Source organism: Pan troglodytes, chromosome 18 (genome assembly GCF_028858775.2).
Source record: "Pan troglodytes isolate AG18354 chromosome 18, NHGRI_mPanTro3-v2.0_pri, whole genome shotgun sequence".
NCBI classification, from domain to species: Eukaryota; Metazoa; Chordata; class Mammalia; order Primates; family Hominidae; genus Pan; species Pan troglodytes.
In genome coordinates this window covers 71999112-72025054 of record NC_072416.2, presented here as the reverse complement: position 1 = coordinate 72025054, position 25943 = coordinate 71999112, and the positions used below count along the sequence as shown (strand labels likewise).

The window sequence follows — 25943 nt, the reverse complement described above, 5'->3', positions numbered from 1 at the left end:
TGGGTTGGGGGAGGCGGTGTTGGGCTGATACCCTGGCTTTGACTCTTGCCATCCTCCCTCCGTCCCTCCGTCCCTCCGTCCCTCCGTCCCTCCGTCCCTCCGTCCCTCCGTCCCTCCGTCCCTCCGTCCCTCCGTCCCTCCCTCCCTCCCTCCCTCCGTCCCTCCGTCCCTCCCTCCGTCCCTCCCTCCCTCCCTCCCTCCGTCCCTCCCTCCCTCCGTCCCTCCCTCCCTCCCTCCCTCCCTCCGTCCCTCCGTCCCTCCGTCCCTCCCTCCCTCCCTCCCTCCCTCCCTCCCTCCGTCCCTCCGTCCCTCCGTCCCTCCCTCCCTCCCTCCCTCCCTCCCTCCCTCCCTCCATCTGTCCGTCCCTCCCTTCCTCCCTCCGTCTGTCCGTCCCTCCCTCCCTCCCTCCGTCTGTCCGTCCCTCCCTCCCTCCCTCCGTCCGTCCGTCCGTCCCTCCCTCCGTCCCTCCCTCCCTCCCTCCGTCCCTCCCTCCCTCCCTCCGTCCCTCCCTCCCTCCCTCCCTCCCTCCGTCCCTCCGTCCCTCCCTCCCTCCGTCCGTCCCTCCGTCCCTCCCTCCCTCCGTCCCTCCCTCCCTCCCTCCCTCCGTCCGTCCCTCCGTCCCTCCCTCCCTCCCTCCCTCCGTCCGTCCCTCCCTCCCTCCCTCCCTCCGTCCCTCCCTCCCTCCCTCCCTCCCTCCCTCCCTCCGTCCCTCCCTCCGTCCCTCCCTCCGTCCCTCCCTCCGTCCGTCCCTCCCTCCCTCCCTCCCTCCCTCCCTCCGTCCCTCCCTCCCTCCCTCCGTCCCTCCATCTGGCTGCCCCCAGGCAGCCCCTAGCAGGGACACATGTGGGACATTTCAGAGACCCAGGTCTGGCCCTGGCACCCACACTGAGATCCGAGAGATCCTCTGGGAACCCCCAGCCTGGCCCCCTGCAGCTGGGATCTGGGGTAGGAAAGGTGAGGTGTGGGGATGGGGTAGGAAGCAGCCAGGCAGAGGCAGGGGTGTTAATTACAGTACACCTTTATTAATACTGGAATCTTCACAGTGCATCTGTTACTTGTAGCAGTGACTATATTTAAATCGGGGAGGATGGTGTGGAGGGGGCGGGGAGGAGAGGAGAATTTTTCCAAAATCTGACAGAAAGAAAAGAAACAAATGGTTCAGATGGGACGGGGGAGGGGGGAAGGGTGAGTAGGAACCAGGAGGGCTGCCTGGGGTGGGGGAATAAATTAAAAAAAGGAACGAGTTAACAACAGCACCAGGAAAGTTACTTCAGTCAAAAGACGCTTTTGAAAAGAATATTTCTCTGTACAAAATGAGAAATTAAACGAACGTAAAGAAGTCCCCCAAACCAAAGTTTGTGATGTGGGATGGTTGGCTCGGATCCCGAGGTGGGTGGGCCTATGAGGTGGTTGCTAAGTCAATGCAAGGGCGGCGGGGGTGGTCTCAGGGATGGACAAGGGGATGGAGTAGAGTATGTACAGCCCCCGGGGCTCACAGGGGAGGGGGACAGCGGAGTTGGTGGGGGCTGTGCCACACGAGCCCCCCCCCTCTGGGAAGCCCCTGCCTCCTTTCCCATCAGGACCTCTGACACCCAGGTCTGCCCACCCACTGCCCCTCACACTATTCCCACCACATCCTGAATCCTGCTCTACCGCCCTGCCTCGGCAGACCCCTGCAGCCCTGGGGAGAATGTGTGGCAGAAATTCCACCAAAGACTCCCCAAATAATTGGTCACCTGCTCTCCTGGCCCCTAAAACCGGGGCTCTGGTGTTGGCCTGAGCTCCACGGGCTGAGTGCTCGGCCAGGCAGTTGTTGAACCTAGTGACTTACTTACAGGGACCATTCTTCATCAGCTCCCTCTGATGGGACTCTGTCCACATCAGGGCCTGCTTGGTGCCCGGACCTACCCAGGAGCTGCCCAGCTCACCGCACAAGAACTCCCAGGAGCTCAAGCCTGGGAGGCTCAGACCCAGCTCCATTCTATCAAGACCAAGGTGCTCCTGACCCCCAGGTAGGACCCTGCCCTGGGGCCACGATGCCCTCTGAGCCCTGCTTTCCCTCCTGACCTGCGGGGCCACCAGGACTCCCTCCGCTCGCCCTAGGCTCACGTGCTTTTACCTGCTGAGACTTGGCGTGACTTGGTGCGTGGGGTGGGGGCAGCCTTGCCCCTCCCCCTGCCCCCGCTGCCACCACAAGCCTGGACTACAGTGGGGGCCGTGCTGGGATGGCATCTCCTCTGGCAACAGAGAGTCAAAGCCAATCTTCCCAGACTCGCTCCCCCACCTGGGCTTGCAGCCAGCTCAGACCACAGCAGACAGGCCGGGAGCCTCCCAACCTTATTTTGGCTACGCTCAAGACACTGGAGAGAACAGTAGCTTCCCCGGGGCTCTGGGGGAGCCAAGTCCCTCCCTTCTCATCCTGCCATAGGACCACCAGGCCACCGGGGGGGGGGGGGGGCCCTGTCCCCCAGGCACTCCCAGACACACACCCTGTATCGTCCCCTCACCCCCACACTTAGTCCTCGTCCACAGTCAGCTCCATTTTATTATATTCATAAAATGACCCCACACCCCCTACTGCTCCAGTCACCCCCCAAAAGGTGGCTAAAACTGTGACCCCCAAAGTTAAAAGATTGATGTACCCAATGAGAAGTGGACATCTGAAAACGGTGCCTGTGTGGCTAGCCGGTGACCCCAGGGCCTCCGGCCTCCTGACCCTGCTGCCCTAGTTTCCAAGGAGCTGCTCTGGCCCCCTCCAGCCAGCCTCACGGGGTGGGGGAGGCGAGGGGTGGGAGCCACCACAGGGCCCCCAAGACCCCCCCCCCCCAAGCAGCCCCTGGTATCCTCCCTGAGACTCGGCGTGGGCCCTGGAACTCCCTTCCCACACTGGGGGCCTGGCTGCCCAACTCCAACCTGCTGCCCAACTCCAACCTGCCGCCCTGGCCCCCAGCCCCCAGCCCCCAGCAGACATCCAGCCCAGCGCGCACCTGGCCCCTCCACAGCCACCCCGCCTCCTAGAGGGAGAGGGGCCTGGGAGAGGCAGAGAGAAGGCAAGAGGGGAGGAGGGGGCTCAGGCAGGGGAGAGGGGGGCCAGCATTCCAGGAGGAGCTGAGGCAGGACCAGCCCTGGGAGAGGCCGGGATGGTGAAAGGGAGGCCAGCCTGGCCCCTCTGTCATGGGCGGCGGCCCTGGCTCTGGTGCTTATGGGTATGGAAGAGGCAGGGCCCGAGAGGAGGAAGAGGAGGGACCGAAGAGCATAAAACAGACCCCGAACCAGGCCCAGGCCTGCAGGCTCCGTCCTGGCCAGGCTTGCTAAGAAGTCACTTCCTGTTTAAATGCTGGAATCCAAGTGAGGTGTCTTTCCGTAAAGTGGCATGGCCTCTGCCCTGGCTCTGTCCTCTCTCCTGGCTGGGCCTTTGCTCTGAGTGCCTGCGGCTCACAGACCAGGCCACCTGCTCGCACTGGGGCCTGAGAGGATGGGGAGGGTGGCGCCATCATAAGATGCGGGGCGCCGACCTGTCGTTGGTGACGGTCCTGCGGAGCCGGACCCCACGCCGGATGGCCACCAGCATGTCTTCGGCCGGGGGGTCGCTGGTGGCGGCTGGGGGGGGGGTGGGCGTCTCCTCCGTGGGGGTGGCCGACAGAGCAGTGGGGAAGGGGAACTGGCCCTCGCCCAGTGCGTGGGCACCCGCCACCAGCTCCCCCAGCTTCTCCACCAGGCTGTGCCGGTTGGCCGCCAGCTGCTGCTGCTCGTCCTCGGCCCCTGTCCCAGGGTACCCGGCTGCCTCTGGGGATGGGCTGCCCCAGGCTGTGTTGGGCAGGCTGAGCCTCTTTGGGGAGGCCTTGGCGAGGTCCGGTGCCAGGGGTGAGGCGGTCTCGTCGGTATAGAAGACGCACTCCTCACTGCCCGCCCGTGTGGGCCCCATGTAGCCGGGGGAGTCAGGTACCGTGGGCGTCTTCACAGGGACGATGGGCGGCCGGATGGGGATGGGGCCAGCGCTGGACAGGGCGCGGCGCACGGTGGGCTTGGTGGAGGGCGTGCGGCGGATGGTGGCCACGCCGGGGGGTGCGCCCGAGGGCAGGCCAGTGGCTGTGGGCAGCCCCGCGGTGGGCAGCCCTGCAGTGGAGGCTGGGCGCTTGGTCTGGATCAGGCGGCGGTAGTTCTGGGCGATGTTGCTGTTGCGCGGGATGGTGGATGACTTGTCAAACTCGGGCGGGCCCTCGCTGTCCGCATCCCCATTCACGGAGTAGCAGTCGTAGTCGGAGCCTGGGGGCACGGGACACAGTGAGGCCCAGGGCCCAGGTGGCCCCTTGCCCCTAGCCCCTAGCCCACCAGGGTGAGCACAGAGGGGGAAGGACGGGGCCCTCCTGGATGGCTAAGTCCCAGCTGTCCCTGGTCCCACCCCAGCCCCGCGGGCCTGCCTTGGGAGGGGATGGTGTCCTCAGAGCAGGAGGGCGTGGTGGTCTGTGTGCTGTAGCCGCTGGAGTACTGCAGCGAGTCCCGGCTGCTCTTCTGGTGCTCCAGGCTCAGGCCGCGCGTCAGCACCATGGCCAGGTCACTGGCTGCAGGGGACACCTCCTCGCCGTGCTGAGGGTGGGAAAGTGCAGGCTGAAGCCTTGCGCCCCCAATCCCCTCTGCCCAAATTCCAGGCAGCCCTGCCAGGTGGTTGGAGCCGGCCCTGAGGCCACTGGCTGGGCCTCCTGGGACTGACCTGGGCGTGAAGGGGGGCCCTGGCCAGCCTACCTTGGCTGCGATGGTGGCAGGGGACATCCGGGGTCGCGGTGCCTCTTCCCCGCTGGGGCCCAGGGTGCCCCCACTGGCGGGGCCTGGCTCTGTGTCTCGCAGGAGCTCCACTCGGTCCTTCCTCCGCTGCAGAGTAGCGCCTGAGGGCTGCTCATGGGAGCCGACCTTGGACCAGTCCTGCAGGGAGGGTGTGGCAGGTCAGGGGGACCACTGGCCCTACCACCTATGGCCCGGGGGCCCCTCACTGTGGCTGAGGCTCAGGGTGTCCAGGGCTATGAGGGGTCTCTGGTTCGCAATCACAGCCAAGGGCAGAGCATGGAGTGTGACTGTGGCCCCTCAGTCTCACCAGGCCCAGGGATAAGATGTGGCTGTGTGGGCAGTGACTGTAGGAAATGGCCAGGTGGCTTGTCTCTTGGGGACAGGTGCTGTGTGCACGCACCCCTGGCTGAACCCAGGCCCTTTGTGCAGTAATGGCACCAGGTGGGGAGGGCATGGATGGGAGGGGCAGCTGGTGACTGTCCTGGGGCCGGGCTGGGAGCACTGACCGAGGTGGGGGAGCTGCACTCGCTAACGGACTGGCAGGTTTCCGAGGCCTCGGAAGATGCAGAGCTGGAGGACTTCTGCCATGCAGAGGCCAGCAGGCGGTTGCAGACAGAGGGGCCGGCAGGCAGCAAGGAGGAGAGGAGAGAACAGTTTTGGTCACAGAGCTGGCATGCAGGGGGGCGGTTCAATTCAGCGCCTTGCCCAGCACCCACCCTCCCTACCCCAGGGCCACGGCCGCTGAGTGTCTGCAGCAGCACACAGCAGCCCAGAGTGCACACGGTGAACGCTGACCCACCTGACAGCCCAGCCCTGCGCATTTTGAAGACTGACCACAGGACTCACTGCTGACGGCCTGGATATGGCCACTGAGGGGAAAAAGAGATACTAACGGCGGCAGCTGGGTGTTTGGTCTGAGCAGTTGGGTTGATGGTGTCACAGTTTCCTCAGACAGGACACGGGGGAAGTGTGAAGCCCCGAGTGCCACGCTGAGCACTGAGCTGAGCTGCCTCTGAGGTCTCTGCATGGATGCAATGAGGGCCGTCGAATTCATAAGCTGAGTGCAGGGAGAAGTTGGGATTGGAGCCATCAGTGCAGTGGTCTTGGGGTGGGATGAGGCCACCAGGCAGCGAGTGCAGTTAGACAAGATTCAAGGGCCAGGCCCGTGGCTGCTGATGCGCATCAGGTGGGAGGGAAGAGGAGAGTCCCGTAAAGGAGAGCAACAGGGAGCGGCTGGAGAAGTGGGAGGAGAACCATGAGCAGGCGATGCCCCAGAAATCAAGAGAGCCTGCTCTGCGGAGAAGGGGGGCAGCTGTGCTGATGCTGCTGGGTGGGGCCATCGGCTTGGGGCACAGGGTGTCCATGGAGACCCCGAGGAGAACTGCTTCCATAGAAGGGGGTGAGGGAAGCCTGTTTTAAAGTGGACTGAAGTACGAAAGGGACACACCTGCTCTGGGCAGTGGGGTGGACTAGGTGTTCTGCGAGGCCCCCCACTCCTAAACAACTACAAAGAATAAAGAAAAAAGCAGGGTAGACACAGGCCCATGAAATCCTGAGCATCTGTGACGGGCAGGGTTCCCTGGGGCAGACGCCAGCTTCAGCACAGCAGTGGGGATGTGGATCACGGTGAGGTGTTGGCCTGGGAATGAGCCAAGTTAAGCCAGGGCAGCCCCCTTCCTCCAGCTCTCTGAATCATTCTGGATTTAGATCCCCAGATTTCCTGCAGATTCGAATGAACCAAGATCACCAAAATAAAAGGAAACCAGGCACCACCTGTGAGGATTTGGAGGAAATAACAAATGCAGACTTTTGGCAATATGACGGTTTAAAGTAAAAAAACTCAATGGAAAGAGTATTTGGAAAACTCAGTGAAAAAGTTCAACACTTGCTCATGAAAAACAATACAAAGACACAAGCTGCTAGAAAGGAAGCTAATCTGATAAAGAATATCTACAAATGCATTGATACTTTTCCCTCTGAGGTTGGGAGAAAGACAAGGATGCCCACTGTCATCACTCCTATTCAGCAGTGGAAATCTTAGCCAGTGCAATAAAGCAAGGAAAAGAAATAAAAAACAAATGGATTGGAAAGAAAAGAAAGAAGGCCAAGTGTGGTGGCTCACACCTGTAATCCCAGCACTTTGGGAGGCTGATGCATAAGGATCACTTGAGCCCAGGAGTTCAAGACCAGCCTAACATAGTGAGACCCCTGACTCTACAAAAAATTAAAAAGTTAGCTAGGTGTGGTGGCACGTGCCTGTGGTCCCAGCTACACAGGAAGCTGAGGCAGGAGGATATCTTGAGCCTAGGAATTCAAGGCTGCAGTGAGCTGTGATCACACCACTGAACTCCTGCACTCCAGTGTGGGTGACAGAGCAAGACTCTGTCTCAAAAAAAAAAAAAAAAAAAAAAAAAAATCACTATTTACAAGTAACATAATAGTATATGTAGAATATTAAAAAGAATCTACAAATTATTAGAATTAGTAAGGGATTAACCCTTTAACAAGATTATTAGAACAAAATCCGAAAAAGATCAATCACATTTCTAAATACCAGCAGCTAACAGGAAAACAACACAAAACAAAAAAATAAAACCACCCTAAAACATCAATGTAATTTACAATAACATCAATAAACACCAAATACCTAGGGAAAAAATTCCAATGACAGATATGCAAGATCTTTACACAAAAACTACAGAACAAGCTGGGCATGGTGGCTCACACCTACACTCCCAGCACTTTGGGAGGCCAAGACGGGAGGATCACATGAGGCCACAAGTTTGAGACCAGCCTGGCCAACATGGTGAAACACCGTCTCTACTAAAAATACAGAAATTAGCCTGGCGTGGTGGTACATGTCTATAATTCCAGCTACTCGGGAGGCTGAGGCACGAGAATAGCTTGAACCCAGGAGGCTGAGGTTGCAATGAGCTGAGATAGCGCCACTGCACTCCAGCCTGGGTGACAGAGTGAGACTCTGCCTCAGGAAAAAAACCAAAAAACCAAAAACCTCTACAAAACATTACTGAGAGGCAGTAAAGCCTAAACAAACAGAGGGATATCTGCAATTCCATTCAAATCCCAGGAGTTTTTTTTTTTTTCCTTTTGGTAGGAACTGACAAGCTGATCCTAAAAGTTACATGGAAATGGAAAGGGCCAAAAATAGACAAAGCAGTACCAAAAAAAAAAAAAAAAAAAAAAAACCAAGCTAGGGGACTTCCATGACCAGATATCAAGATTTTCTATAAAGTCTGGCTGGGTGCAGTGGCTAATGCCTATAATCCCAGCAATTTGGGAGGCTGAGGTGGGTGGATTGCTTGAGAGTAGGAGTTTGAGACCAGCCTGGCCAACATGACAAAACCCCAATACAAAAAATACAAAAAATTAGCTGGCTGTGGTGGTGCACATGTAATCCCAGCTACTCAGGAGGCTGAGGCATGAGAATTGCTTAAGCCTGGGGACAGAGGTTGCAGTGAGCCAATACTGTACCTCTGCACTCCAGCCTGGGGGACAGAGTGAGACTGTATCAAAAAAAAAAAAAAGACTTTTTATAAATAATTAAGATGGTTACAATAATTAAGATGGTGTGGCATTGGTATAAGGCAGAGAAATCAACAAGTAGGACACAGTGCCAAGTGCAGAAATAGCCACACACCTACAGACACCTGACTGATGATGAAGGCAGCACTGCTGTGCACTGAGGAAAAGAAGATGCTATCCTCCAAATGTCTATGTCTTCCCCCAAATTCCTCTGTTCAAATCTTAACCCCCAAGATAAGGTATTGAGAGGTGATTAGGTCATTAGGGTGAAGCCCTCATTAAAGGTTTTAGGGATCTTATAAAAAGAGGTTTAAGGGAGCTAGTTTGCCCCTTCCACCACTGAGGACACAGCAAGAAGGTGACATCTATGAACCACAAAGTGGGTCCTCACCAGACACCGAATCTGCTGGTGTCTTGATCCTGGCCTTCCAGCCTCCAGAGCTGTGAGCGCTACATTTCTGTAGTCTAAGCCACCCAGGTTATGGTATTTTGTTACAGCAGTCCAAATTGACTAAGACAGATTTTTTTTTCAATACACTGTTCTGGGTCAATTGGATATCCATATGAAAAAAAGGACCCCTACCTCACACCACACACACACCACACACTCAATTCCAGATGAGCTGCAGATCTAAAACAAAAGGGCAAAACCAAAAGGCTTTTAGAGGAAAACATCTTTGTGACCTTGCAGTAGGCAAAAATCTCTCAAGCAGGACACAAATAGCACTAACAATTTAAAAATGGATAAACTGGACTATTTTAAAACTAAGAACTTCTGGTCATTAAAAGACCCCCATTAAGACAATAAAAAGGTACCCAATAGAAGGAGAGAAGATATCCGATGAGGAACTTTATCTGCAATACTAAAAAGTTCTATAAATTGGTAAGAAGACGACAGATAATCCAGTAGAAAAATGGGCAAACGATTTAAAAAGGTCCTTCATGAAAGGGAATATTCTAACGGTCTTTAAAGGTATGAAAAGGTAGCTGGGTTCAATGGCACACATCTGTAGTCTCAGCTATTCAGGAGGCTGAGGTAGGAGGATTGCTTGAGCCCAAGAGTATGAGGCCAGCCTGGGCAACATAGCAAGACCCTATCTATCTCTTAAAAAAAAAGTATGAAAGCTGGGCATGGTGGTTCATGCCTGTAATCCCAGCACTTTGGGAGGCCAAGGCGGGCGGATTACCTGAGGTCATGAGTTCAAGACCAGCCTGGCCAACATGGTGAAACCCCGTCTCTACTAAAAATACAAAAATTAGCCAGGTGTGGTGGCACACGCCTATAATCCCAGCTACTCGGGAGGCTGAGGCAGGAGAATTGCCTGAGCCCGGGAGGCGGAGGTTGCAGTGAGCTGAGATCATGCCACTGCACTCCAGCCTGGGCAACAGAGTGAGACTCCGTCTCATAAAAAAAAAAGTATGAAAAGGTGTTCAATCTCATTAGCATTAGAGAAATGCAAATAAAATATACAGGGAACTACTATTACTCTGCACCCACTAGAATGGCTAAAATGAAATCAATATAAAATGCCAAGGGCTGGTGAGGATGTGGAACAGCAATGAACTGTCATAATCTTGGCCAGGTGTGGTGGCTCATGCCTGTAATCCCAGTACTTTGGGAGGCTGAGGGGGGTGGACTGCCTGAGGTCAGGAGTTTGAGACCTGCCTGGCCAACATGGCAAAACCCCATCTCTACTAAAAATACAAAAATTAGCCAGGTGTGGTGGCATGCGCCTGTAATCCCAGCTACTCGGGAGTCTGAGGCAGGACAATCACTTGAACCCCAAGGATGGAGGTTGCAGTGAGCTGAAATTGCACCACTGCACTCCAGCCTGGGCAACAGAGCAAGACTCTGTCTCAAAAACAAAACAAGACACAAAACAAAACACTGTCCTAATCTTGCTAACAGGAGGGTAAATTGGTATGAGCACTTGGCTTACTGTCTGGTAGTACCTATCAAATCTGAAGATGTGCATATCCCATGACTTTGCGATTCTGCTTCTAGGAATGTGCCCCACAGAACTGCATACTAGAATGTTCACAGCAGCACTATTAGCAACATCATAGCCAAAAAACTGGAAACTATGCAAATGTCCATCAAAATGGTTAAATTACATATTCACACAATAGAATGCCATATAGCAATGAGCATGATCTATATTTCTACCTAAAACATGGCTGAATCTCATAAACATAACTGAGCAAAAAGAAGCCAGACATAAAGGATACATACTATATGATTCCATATATACATGTAGAAAGGATAAAAAGGGCAAAACTAGGCCAGGCAGTGTGGCTCATGCCTGAAATCCCAGTGATTTGGGAAGCTGAAGAGGAAGGATTGCTTGAAGGTAGGAGTTCGAGACCAGCCTAGGAAACATAGTGAGACCCCCCCCCCCAATCTCTATAAAAGAAAAAATATAAAAATTAGCCAGGCATGATACTGCACACTCGTAGTCCCAGCTAATTGGGAGGCTGAGGCAGGAAGATTGCTTGAACCCAGGAGTTTGAGACTGCACTGAGCAAGGATTGTGCCACTGCACTCCAGCCTGGGTGACAGAGTGAGACCCTGTCTGTCTCAAAAAAAAAAAAAAAAAAAAAAAGTCAAAAGTAGTCAGGATAGCAGTTACCCTTGGGTGTGTAGTGACTTAACAGAGCACTGCTGGCTTCAAGAGTGGTGGTTATCCTGCTTATGTTCTTGTTCTCGGTGTGTTTAGAATACCTCAATAAAAAAGTTCCTTGGGCAGGTGTGGCAGGTCATGCCTGTAACCCCAGCACTTGGGAGGCTGGCACAGGTGGATCACTTGAGATTAGGAGTGATCCAGCATGGCAAAACCCCGCCTCTGCTAAAAATACAAAAATTAGCTGGGTGTGGTGGCGTGTGCCTGTAATCCCAGCTACTTAGGAGGCTGAGGCAGGGGAATGGCTTGAACCTGGGAGGCAGACGTTGCAGTAGCCAAGATCGCACCATTGCACTCCAGCCTGGGCAATGGAGCGAGAGTCTGTGTCAAAAAAAAAAAAAAAAAAAGTTCCTGAAAGACTCAATGGTGATGGGTTATAACCCATAGAATAAAAGAAATATTTATGAGTCCATATTGATATAAATTAAAAATTGAATATATAAATAAATGGGGGAGAAGGGACAGATCTTTTTATGGTAGAATCTCAATTAATAAATGTAGGAGAAATGACAGAAATAGAAAGTCACCTATTTTAACAAGCAAGAATCATCAGTGGATGCCAAAATTAGAGAGCAAAAGTACAAGGAGAAACAGGACATTTTCATCCTCTCAAAAGTATCCCTTCACAGGATATTTTATTAATTAAAAAGGGAGAAATAATGACTCCGCAGCGGAGAAACTTGGCACACGCCACCTTAACTAAGGATCAAGGTGAACATCAGCAGTCACACGGCACAGTGACATTGTGCAGCATTTAGGATGCACTGAGATGGGGACAACCACACTTCTGTGGTACTCTTGCCAAAACTGTATGGCTTCTAATTCTGAATGAAAAGGCATCAGACAAAGCCAGATTTAGAGGCATCCTACAAAACATCTGACCGATATTCTTCAAAAGTATCAAAGTCATGAAAAACAAAGAGGGACAGGTGTGAGAAACTGTCACGAGCTGGAGAAACTGAGGTGACACCAACACGAAACACTATGTAGGGTCCTAGCCAGGGGCAGTGGCTCATGCCTGTAATCCCAGCACTTTGGGAGGCCGAAGTGGGCAGATCATCTGAGGTCAGGAATTCGAGACCAGCCTGACCAACACGGTGAAACCCCGTCTCTGCTAAACACAAAAAGTTAGCTGGGCATGGTGGCACATGCCTGTAATCCCAGCTACTTGGGAGGCTGAGGCAGGAGAATCACTTGAACCTGGGAGGCAGAGGTTGCAGTGAGCCGAGATTGCCCCACTGCACTCCAGCCTGGGTGATAAGAGCAAAACTCAAAAAAAAAAAAAAAAAAAGGAAAAGAGAAAAACCCGGGAACATTATGTAGGGTCCTGAATTGGGTCATGGACCCCTGGACCAGCAGGACAGGAGAGAGAAAACTGGCAAAAATAGAAGACTGTACATTACTTAGTATTATACCAGTGTTAATTTCTTGGTTTTAAAAATGTTTTTGGTGGTTACATAAAGTAAGATGTCAACACTGGGGAGATTCTGGGAAGAGTATATGGGAACTCTACATATTTTACAACTTTTCTACAAGTCTAAAATTATTTCAAAATAAAAAGTTAAAAAAAACCCCAAACAAAAAACCCTCAGTGGGTAGGTTAAATAGCAAAAAAAAAAAAAGAAAAGAAAAAGTCGATTGTAAGATAAAACTGAAGAAATGATCCAGAATATATCCGAAGAAACAAGGAGATAGAAAATATGAGCTCAGAGATGCCTAAGATAGAAAGAGAGGGCTGGACATGCATCCAACTGGAATAGAAAGCATCAAAGTGGAAGTAAAGAGATAATGACTGGCTGGGCGCGGTTGCTCACACCTGTAATCCCAGCACTTTGGGAGGCTAAGGCAGGCAGATCCCTTGAGCCCAGGAGTTCAAGACCAGCCTGGGCAACATGGCAAAATGCTGTCTCTACTAAAAATACAAAAATTAGCTGGGCATGGTGGTGCATGCCTATAGTCCCAGCTGCTTCGGAGGGTGAGGTGGGAGGATCGCTTGAGCCTGGGAGGAGGAGGAGGTTGCAGTGAGCCAAGATCGCGCCACTGTGCTCCAGCCTAGGTGACAGAGTAAGATCGTGTCTCAAAACAAAACAAAATGAAATAATGACTGAAAATTCCCAGGACAAATGAAAGACATGAATACCAACAAGGAGAGGTTAAATAAAAATAAATCCACATTGTAGACACGCTGTAGCAAAACTAAAGAGAAGGCCTAAAAGTGCCCAGAGAGAGACTCAGATTCCTCAGAAAGAAGCATCAGTGACTGACAGCTGACCTTCCAACCAATGGTGGAAGCCAGAACACAGCGGAAAAATACCTTCACAGTGTGGATGGAAGACAACTGTCACCCCAGAATAGTGTTCCTGGCAAAACGAACTTTCAAGAAGAGGACAAAATAAAACATGTTTACAGACAAACAAAAACAGCGTTTACAACTACAGATCTATTCTAAAAGAACTTCTAAAAGATGTTTTTTACTTCAGAAAGAAAGAAAATAAGCTTTGGAGGATTTGAGATGCAAGAAAAAAATGACAAGAAATGTGTATTAACATATGGGTAAATCTAAAGTACTGTATGTATAAAATAAAGAAATTAAGAAGAAAAATGTCATTTGTGGGTACTGTAAAAAAAAAAGAAAATAATATAGCTTGTAAGTTTGAGAAGGAATGGGTGACAAGTAAAAAAATATATATTAAGGGCCTTGAATTACTCAGGAGGTGGGGTTGTGTTAAGTATGTGTATGTAAGATTTCAAGGTAACCTATAAAAGAAAAGAGACAGAATATAACTTACAATCCAGCAGACGGGGAATAAGAGAAAAGAAACAACAAAGTCAAGGGTAGAGACAAGAATTCAGGACAAATAGAAAGAAGAAAGCCAGAAGTCCAAATATGTCAGTAAATACAAAGGGGCTAAAAATGCCAATTAAAAGATAGATAGAGGTTGTCAGATTGGATAAAAAAAGAAAATCTAGGCATTATGCTGCTTACAAGAGACCCATTTAAGATATAAAAATATGTGAATTTAAAAGCAGAGATAGAAAATAATAATATAAATACTGAACAGAATAAAGGCCTTGGGGGCCTTCAGGCCAGTCTCAACAGCTATAGTAGTCCCGCATGTGGCTTGCCTGATGCTGGCATAAGGCTGCTGCACCCCACCCTGACTGATCCTCCTAATGCCCCCTCACCTGGCTGGTGATGTCTGAAGGCATAGGCGAGGGGGGCTTGGAGTAGGTGGCGTCCTGGGAGACGAAGCCAGAGTCATGGGAGGAAACGCTGGAGAGGCGAGCGGTGGTGGTGGCTGGCTGCGCCAGGCTGCGGTAGCGACAGGTGGAACTGGGTGAGTATGTTTGGGCACCCCCAGGCCATGGGGCTCCGCCACCCTTGGCACTGCTACTGCTGCTGGGGGCACTAGGGGAGTGAAGGAAGAGGGCACAGCAGCCAGACAGGGAGACAGAGGGGTGTGTGTTTGGGGGAGGTTGACAGACGAGGGTGGGGAAAGAGGTGAGGGGCAAAGGAAGGAAAAGACAATGTCAGACTAGGAGGTCCTGAGACCCAGGTGCTACAGAGGAGCTGTGTTCTGGGACGGTGTGGAAGGGGAGGGCCAGAGCAGGGTACCCCCAGCCCCAGTGCGGAGGGGAGCCGTGGTCAGGGAATGCCCAGGGTGAGGCAAACTCTCTGCCTCCTATTCTGCCACTATGAACAGTTGTCCAGGCCGGGCACAGTGGCTCATGTCTGTAATCCCAGAATTTTGGGAGACCAAGGCGGGTGGATCATTTGAGGACAGGAGTTCAAGACCAGCCTGGAGAACATAGCGAAACCCCATCACCACTAAAAATGCAAAAGTTAGCTGGGCATGGTGGCGCATGCCTGTAATCTCAGCTACTTGGCAGGCTGAGGCACGAGAATCACTTGAACCTGGGAGGCGGAGGTTGCAGTGAGCCAAGATTATGCCACTGCACTCCAGCCTAGGAGAGCAAGGCTCTGTCTTGAAAAAAAAAAAAAGAAACAAGAAACATTTGTCCTGTCTGGGTGTGGTGGCTCACACCTGTCCCAGCACTTTGGGAGTCTGAGGTGGGTGGATTGCTTGAGTCCAGGAATTTGAGACCAGCCTGGGCAATAGGGTGAGACCCTGTCTCTACAAAATATATGAAAATTAGCCAGGCGTGGTGGTGCACACCTGTATTCCCAGCTACTTGGGAAGCTAAGGCAGGAGAATCGCTTGGACCCGGGAGGTCGAGGCCACAGTGAGCCATGATTGTGCCACTGCACTCCAGCCTGGGTGACAGAGCGAGACCCTGTCTCACAATGACAACAAAACCCAAAAAACCTATTGGTTTCACCAAAGATCTTAATCTAGATTCCTATATCCTAAAGAATATATCTTTATCACTGAGGCCTCAGCCTCCCGAGTAGCTGGGACTACAGGCACACACCACCATGCCTGGCTAATTTTTTGTATTTTTTAGTAAAGACGGGGTTTCACCGTTTTTACCAGGATGGTCTCAATCTCCTGACCTCGTGATCCGCCTGCCTCGGCCTCCCGAACTGCTGGGATTACAGGCGTGAGCGACTGCCCCCGGCGAGTCCAATCATTTCTAAACCACCTTCTCAAAATCTGGTATTTGTCCTAACTGGATGTCTAGCATATGGTGCTGGTGTGTGTGCGTACAGAGGTCACCTTCCAAGTGGGTCCTGCACCCACCATCACCCTCACCCTCTCCAATCCCTCAAAGGTGTCCAGCCCTCTATGGCTCACACCCTCAGCACAGCAATTCAACCCTTGGGTGGTGTTCCTGGCTAAGCGTGACCCTGAAGCCTCCCAGCCTCTGCCCCTGCTCATGGCTGTCCCCTGCAATCAGCCCCTTCACTGTGGGACGGCCACCCACGCAGGGTCTGAAGAGCCTCTCTCTGAGGTAGTAGCTGATTGCTGTGCCTGGCTTCTCCCAAGCTCTGGATGTCCAGCCAGTGATTCTGGGGAGAGGGGTGCCTGGCAAAGGGGGGCCCCCACCAGCACTTCACTCTGTGCTTACTGTCCTCCCCACCCAAGGAAGCTTGAACCATCAATGTCTCCTCCAAACCCAGCCCCAGTGCCCAGCCAAGGAAAGGCCCCTGATCCTGAGCCTGGCTAATGACTGCGAGATCCTTGGCCTCTCCCCAGCTGTGTGAGGCTCCCGGGGCTAGCCTGGGCCAAGGCTCCAAATGCGGCAGCTGCCTCCATGGGAACCAGCTCTTAGGAGCCAGCCAGGCTGGAGTGTCCTATACCTTATGGCCCCAGCACTTGTTTCTAGAAGCCTTCCCATCTCTCCCTGATCTTTGACTCTTACTATGACCCCACACGGTGCTAGGCCTGGCAGAGTCCAGTGGTTAAATGCTGGGACTTCATGTGTCAGTTTCCCCTTCTGTAAAATGGAGATGACACCATTCCTGATACAGCAGTGTTAGGATTCAATGAGAAAAAATGCATAAAGCACTTAGCACAGCACCTGGCACATAGTGGATGCTCCATAAATGAAGCTGCTACTGCCCCTGCTTCCTATTCTGCCAACAAATGCCTGTGCCAGTAGCAGTCTTGGGATGACAGGGCACATTTTCCCTCTACATATGCAAATTCCTCGGATGATGTAAAAGTTGTGAATTTTGAGGCCCTGAAGCAATTTCTGATGCAATTTTGCTGGGAACATCCCCACTTCCTCTTGGGATACTGCCCCCCACACCCCTGGGAACCCCACCCCCACTGACCTGCACATGCTGGACTTCCGGGAGCTGGAGCTGCTGGGTGATGAGGGTGGGGTCTGGTAGGACCAGCTGTAGTCCGAGCCCTTTAGGTCTTTGATTACCTGGACAGGGACATGGATGGGGGTCACTGGAGGCAGCTCCTCAGAGCTAGTAGGGCCAGAGGCCCCCGCACTCTCTTTCTCATTGTGAACCACACCCCAGGAGAAGACCCAGAAATCTGAAGCCCCCTCCCCCAGGCTCCTCCTAATGTGGGGAGCAGGGAGACACCAGAGGACACAGCCTTCTCGGAGCCCCTTCAGCTAACATGTACTGAGTACAGATTCCGAGCCCAGCCTGGGCTGGGCGAGCGTGACCCTGACACCATGGGGTGCAGGTTGCTCCTGCGCCTCCCTGAGTTTGTTTTCTCCTCTTCCTGTCTTAGAGTGGAAGATTCCCTGAGATAACGTGGCAGATGCTGGGCATGCAACAAGTGCCTCTGGAGCGTGCTGCCCGCAGGCTGTGGGACAGGACTGGTCTGAGTGCAGTGGCAGCAGGGCTGGGGTGGGGTGGCCAGGTACGCCTGGGTCTAGGGGAGGGGATGGGGTTTCTGGCCATGAAGGGAGGTGGGGCGTCTCCAGGTTCGGCAGGTGGTCTGCCCACATGGAGCAGGGCAGGCAGACTCTGGGCCTGACTCCATGGATCCAGGACTTCACCCATCTACTCTGAGTCTGAGAACGCTGCTGGCCAGGGCATACCCTCCCCGACCCGGGCAGGTGCTCCGGGATGGCCTGCAGTGGGTGTCAGAAGGGGTCTGGTCTTATGCCCCTAGCTGCCTCCCCCAAATGCCATCCTCTTTTCCCCTTTACTGTTCCCAACCTAGGGCAGCCCATCTCCTCCCTGCCCCTAGCCCTGGCCCTTGGCCAGAGGGCTCCCGCACCTGCTCGCTGGCGGGAGGCAGTTTGTGGGGTTCTGCTGTCAGCACCACCAAGTCGTCGATGATGCCCTGCAGGTGGGTGATCTCTCCCAGCATGGTCAGCTCTCCATTCTGAGGAAGCAGCGAGTCAGACCTGCTGGCCCTATCGCCCACCTGCCCGCCTGCCCAGCGCCCCTGGAGAAGCAGCAGGCCTTGTCGGGCCTCTCCTCTCTCACCCCTCCTCGCTAACCAATGCTGCTTGGGGCTGGTGCAGGTGGGGCCCACACAGCCCAGAGGGCTGGCACGATGGTCTGTCCAGACCAAATCAGTGCATGGTGAGCTATGAGACCTGCCTTTGGGCCAGGAGCATGTGGCCTTGATGCCCCCAGCCAGGGACTGCTGAGAAGTGACCCTTCTTGGAGGTCAGAAGTTCAACCCTGGGCCCAGCCCACCCCTCTGGGGTCTGAGTCCCCAGGAGTCCCACCACCACAGGCTGCAGGAAGGTGATGAAGGTGCAGAAGCGGCCCCGCTCCTCGATCAGCGCCCGGCGCACGGCCTGCTTCTCCGTCTCCTCCAGCAGCAGGTACATGTCGTTGACGTCCTGCAGGGCACTGTCCAGCTGGGGCTGCAGGTCTCCTTTCCCTGGAGGGGTGGGGAGGAGAGGCCTTGCTGGGGATGCCAGCCTGGCTTGCCACACCCACGAATGGGCTCAGACCCTGGTGGTGGCATCTCTCGGCCGTTGGGCTGGGTGTAGCCCTGGGGCCAGGGGACTGCAGAGGGCAGTGAGGACTCTGGGGCTTGTGGAAGGGCTAGTCCCACCAAAGCAGGCAGAGAGGACAGACACACGCACAAGAAAGAGGCCAAAGCTGCAAAGCCACTCTGGATCGGGGCATCTCCGTGGGAGGCTCTTGGCGCCCAGGAGCTCTGCCAACACGGAGACTCGCTGGCCTCCACCTGGGGTACCCTCACTGTCCCGGGATGGCGCCCCTCACCTCACAAGGTCCAGGGAGGTGGGGCAGAAGCGGGACAAGAGAGAGTGTGGGGCTCAGCTGTAGGCCAGGCCACAGGGGGCGGGGGCCAGGAGAGCTAGGGCTGGGCCTTGGAGGCAGGGAAGGGGTCTCAGTGTGGGTCCCCACTCAGCTCAGGGAGCAGAGCACACAGCAACAGCGACACAAGAAGCAGCGAGAAAGAGAGAGGCGAGAGGATGATGCAGAGGAGATGATGAGATGGCAGGTGAGGAGGTGACAAGTAAGGACGCAGGCCAGCCTGGTGGGGGCGGGGCAGCCAGGGCCTGTGGCCCCCATCCCGCCCTGGCCAACCCCTCCTGGCCTGGCAGACTGACCCAGCAGTGGCCTGGGACTCATCCCTGGCCAGGGGCCCCGGGGGCCCCAGGGGGACTGTGCCCCAGGCCCCTCCCTCGTGGACCGACCGCCTTCCTCGCTTCTCCTTGGCCTGGAGAGGTTCCTTCCAATGGCCCTGAGCTGGGGGAGACAGACAAATGCGACAAGGACGGGAGGAGCAGCTGGAGGGACCGACATTTGACTTACCAAGTAGCTCTACAGGAAGGATGTGGGAGGAGAGGAGGAGAGACAGAGAAAGAAAGAATGTGTGAAAGACGCCGGATGGACAGAGCCACTCCTGGGGCGGGGGTGCCTGGGCCTCCTGCTGCCTCCCATAGGGAGGTTCTGGACCAGGTTTGGGGGGAAGGGCAGCTCCCTCTGTCCCACCCAACAGGTTGGAGGGTCCTGTGTCGGGTTCAGCGCCCCTCTGGCTGGGATGAAGGCTTTGGGGCGCCCCACGGGGCGGTGGGGCTGTGGAGCGGGGCCGTGGGGTGTGGCTGGGGGGCCGCGCCAGGCACTACCTTTGCGCGCCTTCTTCTGCAGCTTCAGCGTGTCCGACGACTTCTTTTTGATCTCATGCCGGGCTCGTTTGTACTCTGCAGAAGGAGAGTGCGGAGAGCTCTAATGGGGTCCCTGCGGAGTGGGGGGTGGGAAGCCCGGCTCCGCGCCACCCTCACCTTTCGCGTGGTCCTTGTCCAGCTGGTTGGCCGCCTTCTTCCAGTCCTCGATGCGCTCCTGCAGCGGGTTGATGAGGCTCTCCAGCAGTGCACTGCGGAGGGCGGGCGGGAGCGCAGGTCAGGGCCGGGCTCCCCCGCGACGCCCCGTCCCCCCGCCCCCCTGCCCGCCCGCAGCGCCCACTCACTTGGTGAACTGCCGCAGCTTGGTCTCGATGCTGCGGTGGCGCATGCACATGCGTGTGAGCGCCGAGCCGATGTCCCTCGTGGCCCCTGGCGAGGCAAGCGCGGGGTGGGAAGGGGCCCGCTGGGGCCTGCGCAGTCCCGGCCTCGGGCCAGGAGGGGGCGCCCCGGCCGCGCAGGCGGAGCCCGCAGCCCGCGCCCTGCCCCCGCCGAGCCGCAGTCCCGCCGGCCCTGGGGGATTCGGGGCCTCCTCCATCTCCACCAGCTCTTCCTCCGCCATCCCAGCCGCGCCAGCCTCCTGCGGCGGCCTCCCCTCTCTCCCAGTTGGGAGAGGCCGGCGCCAAAGACCGTTCCAGGAGCCGGCCAAACGACCCTCCAGGTGTGCCCAGATGCAGGTGCGGGAGTGTGAGCACGCCCAGGGCCCGAAGGAGCGGGAGCCCCAGGTCTCTGCCACTCGGACCAGAGGGCAGAGGCCGCGCCAAGCCCAACGGCGCGCTCACCTGACCCTGCGTGCTCTTAGAAGGACACGAGGGCATGAGTGGGAAGAAGCCCTAAGGAGAATCTCCGTGCTGGGGGGTCACATGAACAGCCCACAGCAAAAAGGGAATCCCCGGGGAACACTCCTGTCACTACTTACCCACTCCTGCTTGCATGCCTCTTGTGACGAGGGGCTCACTCTCTCCACAACCAGCCCACTCCACTAAGGAGCAGAACTCAAGGTTCTGGGCTTGGCGTCCCGTCCTTTCCCTGGCCCATCCCCTACTCTTCCTTTCCAGCCTCCAGGCCCACCCTGGGGCAACCCCAACCTCCAGCCACGCGCCTCCCCACCTCGGGTGTTGGTAGCCATGTCAGCCACTTTCTGGAAGGCATCCAGGAAGGCCACAGCAGCCAGCACGGTGGTCCTGGGGAGAGGGACAACGGCATGGATGGTCAGAAGGACAACAGCATGGATGGTCGGTGGTTGGGCGGGGGGGGCCTCTGCCTGCCCCTCCCCTGCTGGGGTGCCCTGGGCCACCTCACCTCAGCTGGGAATGCAGCTTCGTGGCCTTGGAGTTGAAGTCCTCCCAGATGGGGTAGGAGCTCTGCCGGGCAAATGGGAGAGAAAGTGAGCTTCTTGTGGGGCGGTTGCAGGGCTGGACCTGGGCCGGGCTCCCTGCATGCTCCATCCAGACTTGGGGCAGTTTCTAAGACAGCAGCCCTGCCCCATGGAGAGGGTCCTCTCAGAGGGCAGAGGACCAAGGACAGAGCCATCAGCATGAGGAAAGCCTGTCCCTGGGAACGGGCGCCTTTGCCAAGCCCTCCCTCCCTGACATCAGGACATCCACCCTACAGGTTACAGGGGGCCCACATCCTCCCTCAGGGGAAATGGAGCAGGAAGTGGCAGGTCCTGTCCCCTCGGGGTTTCCCAAGGGCCTGGCAGGGGATCTGGGCTGAGCCCAATGAGAGGCATCGTGTCTCCCGGACATGTGCCTAGGACACTGGCACTGACCTGCCCACCAGGGGCAGAGGCACAGTGTGGAGGGTAGGGGGTGGCAGGGCTGAAGGCACACCAGGTGTAGACTGGGGCCTCCGGGGCCCCTGCCCTGTGTCCTGGAAGCTGCCATCCCAGGCCAGCAGCAGTGGCTCCCAGGGCCGAGGAGGCTGTGGCTGCTGCAGGGCCCAGCTAGCCTGCCTGGGACAACCAGGCCCTGGGCTGAATGGGGCCTTGTGCGGCCAACAGAGCCACCTTTCTCCACCCCCTGCTCCCCTCCCCTCCTGGGGAAACAGTGTGGCCTTTATCCCAGCCTGGCCCAAGGCTCCAAGTTGGGAGGGGGTTTCCCAATAGGGAGGTCGGGCTCCTGGCCACCGAGTTGTCCAATCTGATTTTGGGGCTTTTCTGGTTAACGCATGCCCCGGGGTCCTGGAGAAACCTCAGCCCTGGCCCAAGGGCCCTGTGGAGGTTTTGCCCCTTGACGGGCAGCCCTGGGCCAGCCAAGCCCCAGCCCACAGGGGCTTCTGACCCTCCCTTCCATGTAGGATGGGGCGTTGGAGGCTGGGGCTCTTCCTGAGGAAAGGGGAAAGCGGAGACCCTGGCCCTCAGGGCCTCAGAGGGAGGCTCTGCCTGGCTGCAACCCAGGAGCAGGCTAGGGCTTGCCCTGCCAGGCTAGGAGAGCTTGCAGAAGTGGGAAGGAGACAGGGCGGCTTAGGGGGCCTCAGAATCTCCCTCCCCTCCCAGCCCAACCAAACCAGTGTCCAGAGAAAGCAAATATTTGCAAAGTCCACAGAGGCTGAAGCAAGAGTGGGTAAGCTGTGGGTGGGCTGTTCCCAAATGGGCACAGCTCAGGGTGAAGGGGCCTGGGAAGCTGTTCCTAGCCGTCCCAAGGAGTGGACTCATGCCACCTATGCCTGGAGTACCCCTTGGGGGTCTTCTAAAAGGGGGCGCTCTCCCCCCGCCTGGACCCCCACCCCCACTCAGCCTTGAAACCTTGCTAAGATCTCCCTTTAGGGAGCAGAGAAGTTGCTAGGGGTAGAGGGGGGTCCAGAGCCAGCTGCCCTGGCACCCAGGAACCTTCTTAGCCCCTGAGCAGCCCTGGGGCAGTCTCAGAGATTAAAGGCTCTCCCCATGGGGAGGGGACAAGATGGGGCGCAGGGGAGGCCAGGCCATTTCCCCTCAGCAGATGGACCTAGATGCCTCAGTCTCTAAGGGCCTGGACCCGCCCCCCTCCCCACGGTAACCACATAAAGGACCCCAGAGACAAAGAGCTTATGTCTTATTTGTTTATATCCGCCTCTTCATGGATAGGTCAATTTCACTGATTAAAAATAAGAGATAGGGCTCCAGCAGCCAGTGCCCCAGGAACAGCATCCTCAGCCTTCACCTGGGACAGGCCCAGGTAAACCTTCCCAACAGCCCCATTTCACCAACAAGGAAACAGAAGCCCGTAGAGGTTAGCTCATTTGCCCACGGCCACAGGGTGGCAGGGTCAGGACCTGATCCCATGTCTGCCTGGTCACTGCACGCCAGGTAGAGGGACTCCCTTACAAAGCAGGGAGACAGGCACTGAACGTCAAGGCTGGGGAGGCAGCAGGGACTGCTGGGATGTGAGAGACACCCAGTTCTGCCCCAAGCACAGTGGCTGCTCTGGAGTAGGGAGGTGAGGGGCTTATCATTAGAGGCGCCCAAGTGGACAGGGATGAGGGGACTCTGTCTCTGTCCCGGCAGTGGCTGTGGTTCAGATGTGGAGTGTGGGTGAGCAATCCAGCCTCCAATCCCAGGGAGTGGGCTTTCCAGGTGCCCCTGGGCAAGGGCCCCCTGTCTGAGCCTCAGTTTCTTCACCTGTAAAATCAGGAGAGGAGGAGCACCTGCCCCACTGGGTCAGTGTGGAAATTGAAGCAGGTGCTGCTCAGCCAGCACTCCTCGCAGCGCCCAGCATGCAGTAAGTGCTCAGTTAACACCAGCTAACAGTACGCAAGCCCTGCCCTCTGCAGGGGCCCCTAGCAGAGGCCTGGCCAGGCCTATGTGTCCAGGTGACACTCCCCACTCTTGAGGGGTGGGTGAAGAGTATGACCCCATTTTCTGGCTGAGCCAGCACTGGGTGGAGGCCCCATTCACCTTGCTGAAGGTGCTGTGCCCAGGCCTATGACCTTTGGCAAGTCTCTGCCCCTCTCTGGGTTTCAGTGGGCAGCCTGACACCAGTGGGCATCTGACCTTGGCCCCCGCTCAGCCCAAGGTCAGGGCCTCCCAGAGGCCCAGGGGAGGGCTTCTGTGGGGCCTGTGGACTCACTGTGGGGTGGCCTCACGGGGCAAGCTCAGTCTCCTCAACCTGGCTGCTGATGGCCGCCCTTCCTCTACGGAGGCCCTGCTGCTCAGGCCACCGAGGGGAAAATCCAGAAGCTGCCCCCCCAAATCCAGGTGGTCAGCTTCCAGGGCCTCATCCCCTTCTCTGCCCCTGGTCATGGCCCCTGAACACATGCCTGTGTCATAGGTAGGGGCGAATCTGTCCTTGGCATCATCCCAGGTGAAGCCTCTCCTGTTTTGCCTCCACATGTCAGCAAATCATGCCCGATGTCTGGCTTGAACCTCTTGCTATGATCTGGGCCCACTTCCTTCTGTCTCATCCCAAAGTTCCTTGCAAATTGGCTGGAGAGGGAGAGAGACTGTCCTGGTCCGCTTCCACGAGCAAAATCTGCTGCTCTCTGCAGTGGTTGCTATGAGGCTGCCAGTGGTGGTGGGTGGTGGGGTGCGGGAAGGCCCATCCGGAGCCAGCTCTGGGATCGGCCAGGGGAGGGTGGTCTGTGTTGCCCAGTCCCTTAACAGGATCCTGGGGCCAGGGCTGTGATGTCCACAGGACAGGCGGGGACTGCTGGGGGCCAGCGGAGGGGCCCAGATGTACAGTTGCAAGAGATGGGGGTCCCAGGGGGAGTGCACCATGAGGGGCAGGGGGTGGGGGGCATCTACAAGCCGCTAACTGGGTAGTCCCAGGCCAGGCTGGCTTCAGGCCTCTTCCGGGGGCAGAGATCTGGCAGCTGTCCCTGGGGCTGTTGTCCTGGCAGCACCGGGAGCCTCGAACTCCAACCTGCCAGCAACCCCCACCCCTCACGGGGCCTGTCCTAGCAGCACTGTACTGGGTGGTGTCACCCCCATCCCTGGCCTGGTGGGATTCTGTGTTGTGCACTTGGAGAATCTGCGCTGGGGTGTGGGGGTGGGGGCCCTTGGGAGATCCTGTGGGGTGCCTCGTTCTTTCCCCTTCTCCTCCCAGCCCCCAAATCCTGCCCCTTCATCCTAGGCTAAGGAAAGGGGGCACGGCAGGAGGGCAGGAATACTGGTTCCTGGCCCCCACCCTATCACTGGAGCTGGGCCCTCTCTGCCTAGTCAGCGTAGGGCAGCCCTGCCAAACCCTGGCCTCATTTGGGGAGAGGAACCCACTAATTTTCGCAGGAGGAAAAATGGGGGCTGAGGTCAGGGGAAGGGTCCAATAGTCTCCTTAACGACCTTGAGCCATTTCCAGGCCTCAGTTTCCCCACCTGGTGGGGTGAGGAATGAATGGGTGGTTGGATCCAGCCTGACCTTAAGCAATCCTGGGAGACAGGAAGGGCTCGGAGCTGAGAGCCCAGGGTGGTAATGGGGTAGGAAAAGCGCTCCCTTGGGGTTGCTCCACCGACCCCAGCCTTCATCCCGCCTCCTCCCAAGGTGATGATCAAGGCCTATCCTTGGGATGCAGGGACATTCAGCCTGGAGACCTTGGAGTCCTGGAGCTTCCTGGGGCTGTGGGGGTGGGGCGGGGCTGGGGGACGCAGTCTCACGGTCGGGTGCAGAGGCCTAGGTCGGCGGGGAAGGAGTTAACGGTTCTCCGCTTTATTATTTTTTCCTGCTTTGGCGGTGACAGCATTGTCTGGGCCGTGGGGGAACATGGTGGTGGAAGGGGGCGGAGGCCGGTAAGACCCCGGACTCGTTAAAGGGCCCTAGAGTCGGTCCTGGATCCAAACCCCATTCATGGTTTGGCGGTCTGGGGCGCAGGGAGCCTGCGTGTGCACAGGCTCGGGTCAGGACCCCAAGGGGCCACCGCGGGCACCGCACGGACACCCCGACACACGAGCACCCACACCCCCAGACGGGCACCCGGAGACACGGGCGCCCAGCAGACGCAGGCAGGACGCGCTCAGACAAGGACACACAGACACCGCGGCGCGCGGCCACACGAGGCTCGGCCACCCGCCGCCACGCGTCCCCGGGGGGTCCCGCACCCGTCGCCGCGCGCCCGGCCCCGCCGCGCCCCGGTTACCTTCATGTCGTTGACTATGGCCTGGAAGAGCCCGCCTAGGGCGCCGCACTCCTTCTCCGCCGTCTCCATGCTCTGGCTGGGCCGGGCCGCGGCGGCGGCTAGGCGCACGGAGCGCGGGGAGCCGCGCAAGGGAGGGGGCCAGGCCGCGCGGGCGCTCGCTCCGAGGCCAGGCCGGGCCTCCCGCCTCCAGGCTGCGCTCAGCGGCCGGCCGCGCCGCGCTCCGGGGTCGCGGGCCTCCGGCGGGCGGCGCGGGCCATGTCGCAGCGGGGCTGGCGGGCGGCGCGGGGGGCGCGGCGCGGGCAGCTCGCGGCGCAGCCTCGGCGCGGGGACTGACGGCGGCGGTAATCCG

General features: G+C 56.8%; 1 protein-coding gene across 4 annotated transcripts; it reads right to left on the bottom strand.

The window, feature by feature from the left end:
• Window positions 1-1002: 1002 nt before the first annotated feature.
• Window positions 1003-25886, bottom strand: MTSS2 (MTSS I-BAR domain containing 2). Of its 4 annotated transcripts, XM_054669546.2 has the most exons (15): window positions 25595-25685; window positions 23787-23952; window positions 20853-20914; window positions 20661-20734; window positions 19838-19922; window positions 19653-19744; window positions 19497-19571; window positions 18120-18277; window positions 17660-17767; window positions 16747-16844; window positions 14193-14415; window positions 5289-5363; window positions 4744-4920; window positions 4422-4587; window positions 1003-4266 (listed from the first exon to the last, which is right to left on the bottom strand). In XM_054669546.2, exons 2-15 carry the CDS (start codon window positions 23928-23930, stop codon window positions 3494-3496), a joined length of 2310 nt encoding a protein of 769 aa, XP_054525521.1. In that variant the 5' UTR covers window positions 23931-23952; window positions 25595-25685; the 3' UTR covers window positions 1003-3493. The 4 variants fall into 4 exon arrangements, with proteins under 4 accessions (XP_054525521.1, XP_016785602.2, XP_024205684.1 ...); XM_016930113.4 differs by lacking the exon at window positions 23787-23952 and having other exon boundaries at window positions 25595-25884; XM_024349916.3 differs by lacking the exon at window positions 23787-23952 and having other exon boundaries at window positions 14193-14319; window positions 25595-25884.
• Between the last annotated feature and the right edge of the window lie 57 nt (window positions 25887-25943).

What these genes read in the sequence shown, in the direction of transcription:
- MTSS2 (XM_054669546.2), bottom strand. Translation starts at nt 23,930, where the DNA reads ATGAGACAGAAGGAAGTGGGCCCAGATCATAGCAAGAGGTTCAAGCCA. An exon ending in CATGGCTACCAACACCCGAG is followed by an intron (nt 19,923 to 20,660) that starts GTGGGGAGGCGC and finishes TTGCCTCGCCAG; the next exon opens with GGGCCACGAGGGACATCGGC. An exon ending in CTTCAGACATCACCAGCCAG is followed by an intron (nt 5,364 to 14,192) that starts GTGAGGGGGCAT and finishes TCTGCATGGCAG; the next exon opens with AAGTCCTCCAGCTCTGCATC.